This window comes from Strongyloides ratti, assembly GCF_001040885.1.
Source record: "Strongyloides ratti genome assembly S_ratti_ED321, chromosome : 2".
NCBI lineage: Eukaryota > Metazoa > Nematoda > Chromadorea > Rhabditida > Strongyloididae > Strongyloides > Strongyloides ratti.
This window is the reverse complement of record NC_037308.1, coordinates 9,718,276-9,735,564: the sequence shown is the minus strand read 5'-3', so window position 1 is coordinate 9,735,564 and position 17,289 is coordinate 9,718,276. Positions and strand designations below refer to the sequence as shown.

General features: G+C 24.5%; 9 protein-coding genes across 9 annotated transcripts; 5 read left to right on the top strand and 4 right to left on the bottom strand.

Annotated features, from left to right (window-relative positions):
* Positions 1 to 234: 234 nt before the first annotated feature.
* On the bottom strand, positions 235 to 1,747 carry SRAE_2000308800 (Hypothetical protein; the record flags this gene model as incomplete). The annotated part of the gene is made up of 2 exons (XM_024654239.1): positions 235 to 1,349; positions 1,423 to 1,747. The coding sequence occupies 2 exons, from the start codon at positions 1,745 to 1,747 to the stop codon at positions 235 to 237; spliced, it is 1,440 nt and encodes a 479-aa protein (XP_024507631.1).
* Positions 1,748 to 1,902: 155 nt separating this feature from the next.
* Positions 1,903 to 2,958, bottom strand: SRAE_2000308700 (Hypothetical protein; the record flags this gene model as incomplete). The annotated part of the gene is made up of 1 exon (XM_024654238.1): positions 1,903 to 2,958. One exon carries the CDS (start codon positions 2,956 to 2,958, stop codon positions 1,903 to 1,905), a length of 1,056 nt encoding a protein of 351 aa, XP_024507630.1.
* Positions 2,959 to 3,215: 257 nt separating this feature from the next.
* Positions 3,216 to 4,461, bottom strand: SRAE_2000308600 (AP-47; the record flags this gene model as incomplete). Its single annotated transcript, XM_024654237.1, has 3 exons — positions 3,216 to 4,217; positions 4,257 to 4,285; positions 4,341 to 4,461. 3 exons carry the CDS (start codon positions 4,459 to 4,461, stop codon positions 3,216 to 3,218), a joined length of 1,152 nt encoding a protein of 383 aa, XP_024507629.1.
* A 643-nt stretch (positions 4,462 to 5,104) lies between these two features.
* Positions 5,105 to 5,740, top strand: SRAE_2000308500 (Basic-leucine zipper domain-containing protein; the record flags this gene model as incomplete). Its single annotated transcript, XM_024654236.1, has 1 exon — positions 5,105 to 5,740. The coding sequence occupies one exon, from the start codon at positions 5,105 to 5,107 to the stop codon at positions 5,738 to 5,740; it is 636 nt and encodes a 211-aa protein (XP_024507628.1).
* A 694-nt stretch (positions 5,741 to 6,434) lies between these two features.
* Positions 6,435 to 7,113, top strand: SRAE_2000308400 (Hypothetical protein; the record flags this gene model as incomplete). Its single annotated transcript, XM_024654235.1, has 3 exons — positions 6,435 to 6,552; positions 6,602 to 6,958; positions 7,013 to 7,113. 3 exons carry the CDS (start codon positions 6,435 to 6,437, stop codon positions 7,111 to 7,113), a joined length of 576 nt encoding a protein of 191 aa, XP_024507627.1.
* A 399-nt stretch (positions 7,114 to 7,512) lies between these two features.
* On the top strand, positions 7,513 to 9,020 carry SRAE_2000308300 (Protein spinster; the record flags this gene model as incomplete). The annotated part of the gene is made up of 3 exons (XM_024654234.1): positions 7,513 to 7,552; positions 7,600 to 8,812; positions 8,882 to 9,020. The coding sequence occupies 3 exons, from the start codon at positions 7,513 to 7,515 to the stop codon at positions 9,018 to 9,020; spliced, it is 1,392 nt and encodes a 463-aa protein (XP_024507626.1).
* A 1,536-nt stretch (positions 9,021 to 10,556) lies between these two features.
* Positions 10,557 to 13,045, top strand: SRAE_2000308200 (Immunoglobulin subtype 2 domain and Immunoglobulin-like domain and Immunoglobulin I-set domain and Immunoglobulin-like fold domain-containing protein; the record flags this gene model as incomplete). The annotated part of the gene is made up of 6 exons (XM_024654233.1): positions 10,557 to 10,829; positions 10,882 to 11,039; positions 11,094 to 11,667; positions 12,536 to 12,640; positions 12,688 to 12,837; positions 12,896 to 13,045. 6 exons carry the CDS (start codon positions 10,557 to 10,559, stop codon positions 13,043 to 13,045), a joined length of 1,410 nt encoding a protein of 469 aa, XP_024507625.1.
* A 54-nt stretch (positions 13,046 to 13,099) lies between these two features.
* SRAE_2000308100 (Nitrilase homolog 1) lies at positions 13,100 to 14,596 on the bottom strand (the record flags this gene model as incomplete). Its single annotated transcript, XM_024654232.1, has 4 exons — positions 13,100 to 13,443; positions 13,501 to 13,550; positions 13,641 to 13,882; positions 13,937 to 14,596. The coding sequence occupies 4 exons, from the start codon at positions 14,594 to 14,596 to the stop codon at positions 13,100 to 13,102; spliced, it is 1,296 nt and encodes a 431-aa protein (XP_024507624.1).
* Positions 14,597 to 14,779: 183 nt separating this feature from the next.
* Positions 14,780 to 15,061, top strand: SRAE_2000308000 (BolA-like protein 3; the record flags this gene model as incomplete). Its single annotated transcript, XM_024654231.1, has 1 exon — positions 14,780 to 15,061. The coding sequence occupies one exon, from the start codon at positions 14,780 to 14,782 to the stop codon at positions 15,059 to 15,061; it is 282 nt and encodes a 93-aa protein (XP_024507623.1).
* Positions 15,062 to 17,289: the final 2,228 nt, after the last annotated feature.

The window sequence follows — 17,289 nt, the reverse complement described above, 5'->3', positions numbered from 1 at the left end:
TAATTAAACAAAACATATTTTTATCTACTCATTATAATAATATGTCATTGTTTTACTAGATAAAAGTACAATTTAAATGTGGTATATTTTATTATTTGACTAAAAATTTATTATTATTAAGGATGTCATTTGTATTTTAATAGTATAATTTATCTTTTTTTCTCATTAAAGTTATTAAATTGACAAAATAAATCTTTTTTTTTTTAAAAAAAATTTTTTTTAAAATTAAATTAATCATGACATATCAAAATCATTTAAAACATTTTTAATTGAATTAAGTTGTTGGAGCATATCTTCATAAATAATTACTTCATCATCATTTTCAAATTTAGTAAAGGTACACGTATCTGTATAATTTCTTTTAACAGTTCTTTGTACTTCACATGATGTTGTATAGTCTTTTGACAAAAATGAAAATGTATTGGGAAGAGAAATTAATTTTGATGAGTCATCTGTATATTCATTATCAATATTGATATTATTTAACTTCCGTGTTAATTTTTCACAATCTATTTGCTGAATTGTGGTATTACAATTTGTTGATGATTCAATATCGCTTAATTCTGTTGTTATCATTGAATAGTTTATATCACCCTCTTCTAAAGCCTCATTTTCATTTATAGTATTAACGATTGTTGAAGTTTCGTGTTCATCTTTAGTGGCATATATTCTTTTTTTAATATCAATATGTGGTTTTTGATTTATTTTTTCAGTTAATTCATCATAGTTAACATATTCTTTAAATTGAATATTTTCTTTTGAAAAAAAAGCATTCAAAGGATGTGGTGCAATATTGCAACGTTTTTTGATTACTTTTTTAGTATAATCAGTAATGTCAGAATTTTTATAATCAGCAATACGATCTCTGATGTTCATAATTCCTTTAAAATTTTTTGAAATAAATTTTTCTTCAACAAAATCATCATTTTTTTCAATATTTATCTTTTTTTTTTTTATCTTAGGCTTTTCAATATATTTGGTACTTGTATCTGATATTTCTGTATATTCTATTGTTCCTATTATACTGGTAATTTCTTCATTTGTAAAACATTCAATATCATTTTCTAGTTTTGCTGAATTAATTAATTCCTCCTCAACAATAATTTTGCAACTTTTATTAGTACAACTAACATTCAAAATACTGTCTGATGTTTCAATAATAGGTGGTTGAAAATTTTTTTGTTCTACTCCATTTGTACTGGAAACCATCAAAACAACAGAATGTATACCATGATTATTTGGTTGACTCCATAATGCTTGTTCTTTGGCATACCTTATTTCATGATTTATAATTTTTTCAAAACTTTTATATACACGTGCTCTGGTGATAGGATATGTATATAATATATCTATAAAATAATAATTATGATTATTTTGAATATTATATTAATATATACAAAAAAAAAAATTAATTAAACTAACATAATGGTAAAGCTGATTTAATTTTTTTTGTATCAATTATAGTTGATGTATGTGATTTAATATTATTATTACAAAAAAGTATTGATGGATCATCAGAACAATCTTGATATTCAAGTTCAATTTCATTTTTATAAAATTCTTTTTTACTTATTGTAGAAAGTTGTGAAATTTCTGTCTCTGTTATTAATTCACCTTTAACCTTCCAATCATTATCTATGACACTAAATATTGAAGAACAGTCAGAGGGTACCGTACTAAGACAACTTGTGATAACATTTAATGCCATAATAGGGGAGTTTAAGGATGTGTACTTACGAGGAATCATGATGCACAGCAAGATATTAAATAAAATAAATATAAATTAATAAAATAAAATAAATGTGAAGAGTTTTTATAACAAATATAACAAACAAATTTTAAATTAAATAACAGTGTTATATATATATAATGTAGTAAATACCTAAAAAAAATAAAAATCATTTATTGAGATTCAAGAATAAAATCTTCATTAGGTTCAGGTTTTTTAACTTTTCTTTCATAAGCTTTCCTAACTGAAGGTTTAACTCTTTCAAATGGTCTTTCTTTTTGTTCCATTTCTTTTAATTTTTCATGAAGACCCTCATAAATAACCCATTCTTCATATGTAACAGATGCAACTTGAGTAGCAAAAATAACTGAATCAGTATCTATAATTCTGTATAATGGAGGATTTTCTTTTTGCAGCTGTAATCTTTTAGGATCAGGAGTTACGTAACGTCCACATTTTAATAAAAACTCATGCCTTTTAATAATTTCATCAAGTGGCATATCTATCCATTTCTTACACATTTTAAATTCATCACCTTCTATTCCCATTAAAAAATATATATATTCATATTTTTCTTCAATTTGCTCAAAATTCATTAAAACACATTGAGGTGAATTTCGAAGAATACATTTAATTTGATTTTTTGTAAAAAAATTTGACAATGATCCAACAAGTTTAAGCATTTCTTTTGAATCACCAGAAAAAAGAAGAACAGGGCATTTACAAATAATATTACAAAGATCACTAGGTTCACTAATACCACCACTTGTAAAAACTTGAATGTGTGATTGAATATTTTCAATGGATGTTGCTAGCAAATCATCTTTATATATAGTAAAAAGACGAATGGCATTTTCAAAGGTCATATTTGTTGTCTCAACTAACAAATTAATAATTTTTATTATCTTATCACCTTGCTTAACCATTGCTTTCATAAATAATGGATCATTTAAACATGCATCTAAAAGAAATTCTGGTTGAATACCAACATTTGTAAAATAATCAAATGAAGTTGTAATTTTTTTCATCAACTCATCATCATGAAAAGGTAAAATATATTTGATATCTTTTTGTTTTTCTAATTCTGTTGTTATTTTTTTGATAAAAGGTATACCTTTAATTTCATTTTCTTTTAATAACACTTCATCGACATTAACTGAAAAAGATCTTTGAAAAGTAATTAATCTAGTACTTAACAAGGATTTTGTTATCCTTATCCTACTTAACATCTAAAGAGGTAAAAAAAAAATTAGGAATTGAATAATAGATGTAATTAATAGATATAAACAAAAGTAATAAACTTTTTTTTGACAAATAATTATGATAATTTGATATAAAATAATTTATTCGTTTATATGAAATGTAAGTATGTTATTGTTTTCTTATTGTAAGTAAAAATTATAAATTAGTTACATTTGTTAAAGCATTTTTAAATAATTATTTTCATTGTTAGATAATTTTTTTTTATTATTTATACATTATAGTATTATGCCATTCGTAGTTGATAATCACCATTTTGGGTAATATACCGCACCCATGGTAAAGCTTGATAACCACTTTTTTCTATTATTTTTAAATATCTCACTTGAATTCCAGAAGTAGTAAAATAAGGAATTTCGAACTTTACTTTAATAGGTCGTTTACCCTCCAACTGTTCACCTTGTATGCTAGGTAAATTAAAATGAGCTCTCATAAGATAATCTTTTCCACCGGGAAATGATTTAATTGTCCAAATAAATGCACTTTGTTCTGGAACATATTTTGCATTACCAATAGAAGCTTTAAATTTAGGGGAATCAGCATCTGATGGTACTGGAATTAATATTTCAACATTATTTGCTGTACTACGCCTCTTAAATTGTGATTTAGCTTTAACCATATATTCTATACGAGAATGAGAAAATTTTTCAACAACAGCCTCTATCCAAACTAATGGTTTAACTACTGTAGTTAATCTATAGTTCATCAATTCAAATTCTCCATCTGGAGGTATAAAAGATATTGTTCTGTCATTTTCAAATCTTGATAATCTTACACATTGATGAAATTTGACATCTTCTAATTCAACAGATTTATTTTTTCCTCGATTATTATGTTCAAATAAAACTTTATCATTCAATCCAAGTCTTAATTCAGGCATTCCACTAAGAAATACTCTCATTTTAACATTTCCAACAATTTCACTAGATAAAACTGTTCCATTAGCACTTGCTAAAAGATTAACAGATTCAATGACATCAAGAAAAACTTCATTTTTACGGTGTTTGATACCTTCTGATCTCCATGATACAGCATTAGTTACAGCCATAGGTAATTTAGGTACTATTTCAAGTTTATGACTTTCTTGTGTTATATATTCTTGTAATATTTTTCCCTCTGTTGTTTGAGGATAACCAAAATCCATCATCTCATCAAGTAATTCATAAATTATGACAAAATTATCTCTAATTGATTCTTCTTCAACATCTTTAAAATACTCACCAAACACCTGAACACATTTATAAAGAAAAGACAATACTAATGTTACATTAATGTTCTTTTTAGCCATTGAGACTACTGTAATAAAAATTTTTTTATTATTTTTAATAAGATTAATATTTCTTTAACTTACAATATATATTGTTTGTTTTTATATAAACAAAAGAACAATCTTCATATTCAATTAATGGACTTTGTAAACCCTCCTCTTCCATATCAATAAGAAGTGGAACAAATTTTTCAATGATTCCCATGCTAATGTCTCCTCGATAATTTCGTGAGATCATTACCTAAAATCAAGGATGTAATACAATTATCATAAATACCTATCCATAAAATTTCTTTACCACATCTGCTTTGATTGACATATTAGGATTATCTAAAGTTTATTACATAGCTTATCTTTACTGTTCATGTTTTCTTTAAATTATATCTACCTAATCTTATGCTTAATCATCTCTATTTTATGACCTTTATTATGTCCTTAAAAATGAACAGATTTAATGATCACTTCCAATTCATTCTCAGTATGTGTCCACCTGTTTTTTTTATGGCCCTACGGGAGGGCAGGAGAATCCTTAACCATTCCTGACCCAACATCCTATTTTCCTGAGGGAGGAGTTTTTAATTTCAAAAACAATGTCTTAACAATAATTATTTATTCTAACAATAATATTTCCTCATATTGCGTCATTTGTAATTTATTCTAGTATAACTTATTGTATCAACAATAATTATCTAATATATTACTAATTTTACTAAACATTTTAATACTGATACCTATATATAAGTAATCAACAAAAACCGTAACTTTTAACAAAAATTAAATTTTTTTTTTATCTAATTAAAATTTTATTTTAGAAAATAAAAAAAAATAAATAAAAAAATAAAAAAAAAATGTTACAAGCAGCTTACTCATCTAACAATGTATATCCAATGTCATCATCATTAAATTTTTATAATCCATTTGACTCAACAACAAATCAAATGAATACCTATTTACAAACACCATATCAAGAAAATATACCACCAGTAATGGGAAATTCATTAGTCCCCCAAACATCATTCACAAATGTCTTTCAAGATACAACAAATTTTATGTTTAATGATAAAAATCTACCAAACGCAGAGGAGCAAAAAAAATATAGAGAAAGAAGAGATAGAAATAATAAAGCAGCAAAACAATCACGATGTAAAAGAAGGGAACGTGAAAGAAATTTACAATTACGAGTGGAAGAATTAGAAAAAGAAAATTATACATTAAAAGAAAAAATAAAACAACTAGAGAATGAACATTATAGTATTAAAAATTATAATAATATTAATTTAATTAAAGATGACATTAAAAATGATTATTATGACAAAACTTTTGGAAATAATACTGGAAATTATTATAATCAACAATTATCAACATCCTACTCAAGTAATGAAACTGTTTCAAGTTCCTCACCAGATTCATTATTAAATAAATCTATGGATGGACTTAATAAAATTGAACCAATTACCGATGTATATTTAATGAATGGGTTATAAAATATACTTAATTTTGTTTTTAACTTCTTTTTTTTTGTTATTAACTCTTTTTTTTGTATTTTATTAAATATTTTTACCATATTTTTTTTATTATTTTTTAATAAACTTACCTTTCCTTTAAGGTCCAATATAAAAATTGCAGAGGAGGCCATTTTGCATGTAATTAAAAGTAGGTGAGAGAAATCAATTGAAAATAGCTGGTAAAAATACTAGGAATACTTTGTATTTCTACAGCCTTATATATGTGTACTTTTCTAAATATCTGAAGTTTTCTTGGTAATCATAAAAATGAAGCTATATTCCTCATACCAAATGTCGTCGCAAGATTAGTAATAGAGAGGTTGCCTTGACCATTTCCTTATTTTGCTATTATTTTAATATGTAGGATATAATGCCACTCTATATTTTTATATTATAGTTTCCCTATGTATAGTTAAGAATATTTAAGTGATAGAGATACATATAATTTTTTTAAAAAGATATTTAGAAATAAATGATAACATATATAGAAGAGTGGTATGATAAAAATGTAAAAAAAATGTTAAATTAAGATACGGCCTTTAATTCCAGCTTGTTAATATTTTTTTTTTATTTAATATCATGAAAATTTTATATTAAAAATGTTAATATGTTATATGTAAATATTATATATTTTGTTATGATTTTATCTTTAGTTTAACTTTAAAGAATAACTATGGATATATCAAAAAATAGTGGAAATTTAACTCCATCAGAAAAAAGAGAGTTAAGGAGGCAAAAAATTTTAGGAAATACTGAAGGAAGAGTTAATAGATTATTCGGGGTTGCAGGAGGTATGTAAATTTTTTTGATAATTTTTTTTCTAAAAATGTTTTGTAATAGTTAGACCTGAAGCTGCTCCAGCATTAGATGGTATAACTCAAAATCAATTACATGAAACAATAAATAATCATATTCAGAAGGAGGATAAGACTGATATAAATAAAGGAAAAGCTTTTTATGATAATGATAATGAATATAAAGATACAGAGTTGGAGGAATCATTGAAAAAAATAGATAATCTTGATATAAGTAAACTTATCAAACCAAATACCTTTTCAATGAGGGCTAATATATCTCTACTTATTCTTGTTATTATATTTTCTCTTACTAATATACCATTTCTTCCATCTATATTTATGATTGTTATATCAAATGTTATGGTTGAGATAAGAAAAACAGCACCCAAAGTAGATAAAGGTATGTTTGATAAAGATATATTTTATTATTAATTTAAAAAATTTATTTTTAAAGTTAATCTTATGTTATTATCAATGGAATCAATGAAAAGATTAGTTGTGGCAATATTTATTTATTTTATATTTAATGTTTTATATAGTTATACTACTCATTAAATTATCACTAAAAAAATAAACGTTTTTTTTATTTTTTATTTAGCATCTCTTATGTGGAATAAATTTGATGGAATAAAGCAGACTTTGAGAAATGAAATGTTTTTCTAGATCAAATATATATAATAACTTTTGTATTATTATAAATATATTAAAGTAAATGATAAATAATATTAAATTTTATAAACACTAAATAATTTAATGTTTATTATCTGCTATAATTTTTTGCTAACTAAGTGAGATAATTTTGTGTTAAAAATACATTTCCATTTTATTTATACACAGGAAGATATTATTTCCTTGTCGTAAAACACGTGATTTAATATAGTTTGTATTAAAGATTTAAAGAAACTTTATTAATTGTTTTTTTTTTTAATTATACATAAATAGGAGGAAATAATAATGGAAGTAAGATGGGAACAATTAACACACTGTTTTAGAGGTAATAATATATATAATTATTTTAATTTTTCATATTTCTATCTCTAGATGGTGCAAAAAGATCATTGTTAATATTGTTAACAGTTAATTTGTTAAACTATATGGATCGCTATACAATATCCGGAGTTTTAAGTCAATTAAAAAAATATTATACTATTGATGATACTTCATTAGGTCTTCTTCAAACAGCTTTTATTATTTTTTACATGCTGTGTGCTCCATTATGTGGTTATTTAGGTGATAGATATAATCGTAAATTAATAATGACTGTTGGTTTAATAATATGGATGTGTTCTGTTTTGGCATCCTCCTTCTGTAAAAATAATCAATTTGTTTTATTTCTGTTTTGTCGTGGTTTAGTTGGAGTTGGTGAAGCTTCATATGCCACAATTGCACCAACAATTATTGCTGATCTTTTTACTGGTTCAGCCAGAAGTTATGCCTTGATGATTTTTTATTTTGCCATACCATTTGGTAGTGGATTAGGTTATATATCAGGATCATATATCTCTTTAATTACTGGTTCATGGCAATGGGGAATTAGAGCAACACCTATTCTTGGTATTTTATGCCTTTTTATGATACATTTTTATATGGAAAATCCAGAACGTGGAAGTTCAGAACATGTACATTTGAGAAATTCTACTTACCTAGAAGATTTAAAATATCTTTTGTCAATTAGAACATATATTTTTAATACATTAGGATTAACATGTGTAATTTTTTGTGTTGGTGCTTTAAGTTTCTGGGCACCTACTTTTGTTGAGTATGCCTATAGAATGGGATCTCCTTTCCATTCAATTACTGATGCTGTTAAAGCTTCAATTTCATTAATCTTTGGAATGATAACATGTGGGGCTGGTATTGTTGGAGTTATATTTGGATCAACAATATCTGAGATATGGCGTGATGGAAGATATGGAATTAATCCACTTCCATATGCTGATCCAATGATTTGTGCCATTGGTAGTCTTATTGCTGTTCCATTTTTATATTTTACCTTAATAACATTACAATTTAATATACCATTAGCATGGTTATTATGTTTTATTGGAATAGCTTCAATGTGTATGAATTGGAGTGTCAATGCAGATATGGTATTGTATACAGTAACATCAAATTGTAGAGCTACAGCTACAGCATTTCAAACACTTGTATCACATGCATTAGGTGATGCTATTTCTCCATATATTATTGGTGTAATATCAGATTTGATATCAGGAGATAGTGATGATCCAAGTTTAAAATTCCGTTCATTACAGTATGCTTTCTTTTTACCAAATTTCATTTGTATTATTTCTGGTGCTTTCTATTTACTTTCGACTTTCAGTGTTGAAAAAGACAAACAAAATGTAGTTATTTTGTCAAATTACGAAGAACTAGCACATTTAAATGAAATAGAAGTAGGTAATGACGATTTGGTTATCACTGTTAGAGAAGAACTGCCATCAACACCAGTAACATCTTAATCTTTTTCAATTTTATTTTAACGTGTTTTATTTCTATTTATTAACTTTTATTTTTTTTTATTGTTTTAAGTAAATTTACAAACTAATATACAGATCATTGATAACATAAAACTTCTAAATGCTTAATCTTTTTTGAATTTGTTCTTTGATGTTTGCTGAGCAGTTGCTAAATTATGAAAATATTCAAGAATCAACAATGAAAATTTGGTACACATCTCTTAGAAAATTAAATAGTAATTGGTTAATTAATTTACTTACTTTTGTAAACTAACATTAACATGGTCACTTAAATTTGTTTACGTGTATAATTTTTTTTTTATGTTTTTCTTATTTTTGTATCAGAATAAATTTACTTCTAAAAGAAATGGTGAAAACTACATATTTCCTTAGTTGATAGACTGATTTGGAAAAAAAAAACCTTGAAAAATATGTCGTTATAAAAAATTTATTAAATAATTCAATTGCCAATATATATTATACAATAAATAAAAACATAAAATCCAAAAGTTTATTAAAAAACAATTAAATCACTTGAGTTGAAAATCCTTTTTAATACCAAAAAAAAGTATATTACAAAATGTATTAAAAATACAATTCCCCATTTCCTGTCTCGACCCCTAATAAGCCTGTAGACATGTAGTAACACTGAAGTATCCCTAATTTAAAACTTAACTTGGATGTACCCCACGCCACATACAACCACTCTTGAATTTCTAATATACTTTGTTATTAATTATTTGCATAAAAGATAACTTTGTAGTTTGAATACTTTATAAAAACAAGAAAAATTTTCCGTGTATATCTCACGAAAACACAATACTATACTAAAGAAGTATGGTTACTTTCACCTACTGCTCAAATTTCTTCGTACTTAATCTAAAGTAGACGGCATATCTTCACCACACTATTTAATTCTGGTTTTCCAAGAAATAGTACAATACCAGAATAATATAAAATTACTTAAATTATGGTTAATAGTAACAATTAAAAAGAAATACTATATTATTCATTCCAAAGAACTTATAAGCACTTAAAAATTGACAGAAACTTTAGAATTGGATTAAAACACATTGAAAATTTTAAAAAGACTTGACAAAAAAGTTTTATCAAAGTTTAACCAACCATTTTTTAAATTAATTCCCAGAGTTTACAAATGAAATTTCTCAGTAAATTTTTGAAGAGAAAATCTATATACTTTCAAGTGAGATTTATAAATATTAAAAATTGAAGATAAAACAAAACCAAAACTTTAAAGAAAATTATTTAAAATTATAAGGTTAACATTATTAGTGTTAGCAACCATACTTGACAAAATTGTTTACTAACCTTTTAATCTAGTCAAAAAAAAGAGTACATGAAATGCCATAAAATAATGAAATGTCACCCTAAAAGACTTTGTAGTAAAGTTATTTAAAATATACAATTACTCGTAAAAAAAAAACAATGACAAACATATAATGCTAAAGTGATTATGTCATTTAAAAGTGAATATTTATTTGACTAAAATTCATTTCACAGGTTGACTTTCTCCTAACAATGTCATTAAAAACTAACAGTTGTAATCGTTTTCTTGCGGAAGCCGAATTGGATCCTACTTTGGTTCCTGGTTATACTACCTGTACTCTATTTGATAATGAGATGCTTGGTGGAATTCATGGAAATACCCGTATAGAAAACTTTATCAAGGAACTTAGTAAACAGTATGAAATTCTTGCTAAACCAATATCTGACAGTTGTACTGAGAATTGTCGGAGAACTCGGAGATTACTCAAAGAAAAAAAAGAACAATTAAATGTTCCTAATCATGTGGCAAGTTTGATATCATTTTTACTAATAATTGTTGTTTTTTCTTCTTCTTTAGATTAAGGAAGGAAAAAGTTCTCAGAAACAGGTCACCAAACATTGCCTTAAAAAGATGGAGGGACATTCTCCATTTTGTAGTAAGAAACGTAGAAGAACAAGTGTAGTTCGCAAAGCGATTGCGGATTGTAATAAGGCAAAAGCTTTAAAAGTCAAAGAGTGTGTTTAATCATTTTTTTTATCATTTCATATACTTTATTTTTCTCTTTGTAGGGAGCGTGAGAAGCGCCAAAATGCTGCATTAAATCGTAGGCAAGGCGTAGATATCCAAGGAAATATGTGCTCAGTAAAGCCTACTAATGCTTCGAATAATATCAAACCAAAGATGTGTCTTTTAAGTGGTCCAAAACCACGGAATTCCCAAAGACATCTAAAAAGAGAAAAATTGAAGGAGGCTAATGGTGCTTTGGTGGAACGCCAAAAAACTAGTATAAAATTGAAAAAAATTAGTTCTACCAAAAAGAGAAGTTTTGTGAAAAAAGCAAATGTTTTACCAAGTTGTGTAGAAAAAAAAGTGGAAAAAAAACAAAATAAGGCAGATCAAGAATTAATTTCAAAACCAATTAAAGGAGTTTTAAAAAAGAAAAGTTGTGGTAGAGCTGAACATGATAAAAGTGTTCGTTTTGACGAAACAACTATAACTTTTGACATTGAAAAAGTTTCACTTCATGATGCCACCAACTTTATATACAATTTTGATGAAAGAAATATCCCTTCATGGGCTTCGGATGAGAATTTTGATTTATTTATGAAGGATATTGTCACCAAGGAGGATCCTACTAATTTTGTATTTCATCCTTCATTCTTTGTTCAATACTAACCAATTTTTATATGGATTATCTTTGAGTGTAGATTTTTTATTATATATTTCTTGTATTATATTATGTGATGCTATTTTTTCCATAAAAGCTATATGATTTATATTTGCAAATAAATGATATTTTGTATCTCGATTCATGTTTATCACCATTTTTAATATGTTTTTTTTAATAGATGTTGTCTTATATACAGTTTAGTTTTTTAATGTTGCTTGAAAATTTGCTTTTGTCATTTTTTATTGGTTTTTAATTGTCTTTGATGCATAGTCTACTATTATGGAGTTATTTATGTCTTGTTTTTCTGGATAATTGTAATTTTTAAAAATAACACATGGAAAATTATAGCACTAATTTTTTTTTGTTTTCTTTAAAATATATTCAAAAGTACATTTTTAAATTTTTTTATTATTAATAGATTAATTATATATTAAAGCTTACAAAAAAAAAACAATTACTTTGAAGTCTGATTTACAAAATTAACATACTTAATAACAACTTTTTTTATTAAACTTTTTTTATCAAATTATTTTTACATTATCATCACAATGAATATGTAGTAAAATATTTTTTCATTTTTATCTATGTATATTTTATATTGGCATATATTTAAAATATCCCCTCTTCTTCTAAAATGTTGGTGGCAGTCAATATATTTATAAAAACATATTGATAAACTTCTTTCTTTTCTATCATTTTATTTTCTTGGTTTATTTAAAATATTATTTGAAAGAATATTTTAATATTGATTATTTTATAAAAATGTTTAAAATATTAATAAAAACAAGATTTTTATTAATAATTCTTTTTATAATATTATCTTTTGCTATATTAATTCAGTCTCGGGGTGCAAGAAGAGGTGGAAAAAATAAAGGTAAAACTAATTTACAAATGGCACAAGTTGCTGAATTTTCATTAATTAAAAATGAACTTTCTGATAATCGAGTAAGGAAAAATAGTTTGCCCTTTTTTTTAATATATTTTTTTAATAGAGTGCACAAATTATAACAGGTTCACATTTTGCTCAAGCATTTAGACTAGGATATAAATTAGTTTTGATATGTAGAGCTAAAGGTGATCCAAGACCAAATATTAAATGGTTTAAGGAGGGTGCTGAAATGCAACAACGAAATAATATACATGTATGTTTTATTTTAAAAAATAATAATTAATAAAAAAAAAATTAATTTTTATTTTAAGTATTATGAAAGAGTAATAAATGAGTATGAAATTTGGAGTAAATTAGAAATAGATCCAGCAACAATGGGTGACCAGGGTATATATGCTTGTGTAGCAAATAATCCTTTTGGTGTTATGGCAAAAAATTTTAAAGCCGAATATACATATTAATTATTTTATTTTATTTTATCTTAATTTTAAATAAAATTTATATGTAAAATGTTACTAAGAAGTATAAAAAAGTTTTCTAAATTCATCTGCTTCACGAGACATCTCCTCATCACTTCTTCCAACTCTACCATCTTTATCATGTTCAAGAATTTCTTTATATATAGCATCTGGAGTATCTCCAAAATCATCTTTATTTCTAGGTAAAATATGTATATGAACATGCTCCACACTTTGTCCTGCATCAATACCATCTTGACAAGATATTGTACAAGCAGTACTGTTTAAATATTTTTCTAATGCTGTTTGAATTTTTTTTGCTACTAAAAATATATCACAAGTCTCTTCATCTGTTAAATCACTAAGCCTTTTTACATATCTAATAGGACATATTAAAACATCTAAATAAATAAAATAAACAATTTAATATCATGATATTTTGATATCTTTAAACTTACGGCCTTTAACAATTGGCCTAATATTGACAAATGCATAAGTATATTTACTCCTATAAAATACGTGATTTTTTGGAATTTTAATATTAGCAAACATATAATTGTCATTATCATATAATTTTTGTTGTTCATTATTAACTAACATATAGATATCTTTACGACGATGATCAAATACAGGTTGATTTTGACGAACTTTTTGTAGATAATCTAAATTTATTTCACCAAAACATATATCAACAGTATCTGAAGCTTGCCCAATAACAGCACCCCATGGATCGACAATCATAGCATGACCGTATGAGGAACGTTTAGGATTATGTGATCCAGTTTGTGCAGCAGCTATTACATATGATTGTGTTTCTATTGCCCGAGCACGTAAAAGACTCTAAAATTATTATTAAAAATAAAAGGGTAATATTTTTTAAATTAATAAACATACTTCCCAATGTGCTAAACCTGTTGGTACTGTAAAAGCTGAAGGATATGTTAATATTTCAGCACCATTTTTTCTATGAATTAATCCTAATTCAGGAAATCTTACATCATAACAAATATTCATAGCAACTTTTCCAATAGGTGTTTCAACTGGTAATGGAATAGTTTTACCGGCTGAGTTAAACTCAGACTCAAGTAATTTAACTTTTCCAGGAATTTCAAGATCAAAAAGATGTAACTTTTGATATTCACCTCTTGTGATTCCTTCATTATCAATTATACAATGATTATTAAAAGGAAGAACTTTTTTATTTGGATCAACTTGATGAAAACCACCTAAACTTAACCATATATCATTTTCTTTAGCTAATTTTCTAAATCTTCCAATATATTCACCATTAATATCAATAGCCATATTTATTGTTTCATCCTTATTACGACCAACATAATCAAAACACTCAGGTAAAAATACCATTGCAGCACCTCTTTTTTTTGCTCTTATTATCATATCTTTACATATTTTATAATTATCTTCCATGTCATGGGTACTGGTTAGTTGGAGGACAGCTACAAGATTACATCTATTTATTGATGTTTGTGTCATTCTTCTTACTACAAAATTAGATGATACTAATGAAGGAATAATTTTAGAAAGTAATGACATTCAGAAATAATCTTTAGTTATTTTTTGGGTATAAAAAAATTAATATTTGATAAGATTAATTCTTTAAAAGAATGTTTTGATTGTTATGGAATAATGTTCATTATATTGTAATTTTTCTTATCTATCATAAAAATATAATGGATTTTTTTTTTGTAGATAATAAAAGAATTTAATTAACTACGTATGTTTAGACATTTATCTTTTAGTTTACGTAAATTATCTTCTCAAGTAGTAACTAATATGGAAGAAGCTGTTAATAAAGTATTAAAGGAATCCTTTCCAAAAGCTGTGAAAATAACTACTGAAGATGTATCTGGAGGTTGCGGTCAACACTTTAAAATATATGTTGAAAGTGAAGAATTTAAGGGAAAAAGTAGAATTCAACAACATAAGTTAGTTACAGGAGCCTTAAAAGATTATATATCACAATGGCATGCTGTTACAATTGATACAAAAGCTATTTAGTAATTAATTGTACAACATTTATAGTAGTAGTTATTATTTTTTTTTATAACAATATAATACTTTTTTGTTGTTGTTTTTTAATTAGTTAATATATAAATTTATCTTGTAAATTATTATTTTTTTGTTTTTGTTATTTAATTGATATTTGATTACATGATATAATGTCATAGTATTTATATTAAAATATAAATTTATTATTAGTAAAAAAAATTTTAGTTATGATAAAATTACTTAATATCATATTATTACTATTCTATTGTGATAGGATTCCATGTTTCTATAAAAAAAAGGTTTCATTAATATTAACAAAAGATTTTTTGCCATTTAAAGATATTACATCATCTCTGAAATATGTAAATTTTTTTTTTAATTTTATATATTCTTCATAGACATCATTTCCCTCCTATATATCCTTTTTTCTTTCTTTTAATAAATCATGTCATTTGTAATATATTTTTTTTTTTGATTGTAATTGACGGATGCCGTTTACTTTAGTAGCTACATTGTTCATTTAATTTTTTCTTTTTTTTTAAATATAAAAAAAAATTAAGAAGGGAGTTTTTTTTAGTCTGACTGTGTTTAATTTTTAAACATTAAAAAGATTTTTCCAACCTATTCTTTAAAATAAATTTAAAATTTAAAAATCATACTGTTTGGGTTTTTTTTTTAAACTTAAAATTGCCAACGATTGTATTGTACTTTTAATAAATTTTATTAATGATTTTTTTTAACATATATATATATATATATATATATATATGGTATAGCTTATATATTTTAAAATATCAATTGTTAAATTTGATAATAAAATATTTTTTGGAATAAAGATAATATTATTTAGATGTTGACCTTATATTAAATGTATTCCCTCCATCAGAAAACAATAGGTCTTGCATACAGAAATCAACAATATATTTAGTTAATAAAACATATATGCACATATATACAGTTGAAAATCCATGAAAATATTTTTTAGTAGGATGCTTATTCTTGTTTAAATTAAAAATCCTTAGGGATTTTTTCTATTTATAGAATTTTATACCTAATGTTAGTTCTTATTATAGAAAAAGAGTAAAGAAGATTATGATGTTTACTGATAAATATATACATATGTATATATTTTTCTAGTCTTTTAACAATTCAATTATATGCGCATACATCATTGTTCATTAATAAAAAAAAAAATTGTATAAATATATAATCAATTGTTTTATTATTGTAAAATGAGGGACAGGTTTAAATATAATCGTTTTGTTTTACAACTAATTAATCATTCTACCAGTGTGATTATAAAATATGGTATTGTAAATGCTAAATAAATTACTTTTTTTTTTTTTTATTCGCACATTTAATTGATATTAGATGCATATATATTTAATATATCTCTTTTTAAAGTATTTTCAAATATTTTATGAAGAGGAAGGACGTTTGTATAATTAAGATAATAAGATATTGCCTTGTTAATTCTTTTTGAAAATAACTAATCTTCAGAATTAGTTTAAAATTTTTATGGTTTACTTGTTCAATTTGTTAATTAGATACGCTTCATCTATTTTTGTTTCTTTTTTTTTTATTTAACCATTTATTAAAAACTTCTTTAACTTTATAAAAAAAAAAAAGTTACTTAATAGTAGTTCTTAAATGTATTTTATTTACGTATTAATCTTTTATTTTAAAATTAAATATACTTTATTAATTACTCCTATACTGTATAATATTATATATATATACTCATAAATAAAAGCAATAAAATAACTACGTATTTAGTTTCTCTATAAATTTAGAATTGCAAAAAAGTACATTTTTTTTTATCCTCTCCAGGGTAATAGAATCAGTTGAAGTATATATGGAACCATAATTTAAATACCAACATTGACCAAACATTTAAAAATCATATTATCATTATGACTTTTTGATATCTTCAATCTCAAATATCAAATTTAATGTTAATATATATATGGAGTTACACTATTATTTACAATGTTATGTTCTACCCATTTTTACAAGTAATTCTTTTATTTAAAATATATATATATATATATATATATTTGAAAAAATTAATCCCAACATATATCTAGTTTCATCTTATCTATTTGTATGCTAAATTAAGTATTCCATTAAAAATTACAATAAAAAGTAAGTAGATAAAGCATGCTACACATTCTTAGCAAAATGTCTTAAAGTTTATGGCTTTTTATACATCTTATAAAATATTATATTTAAAATAT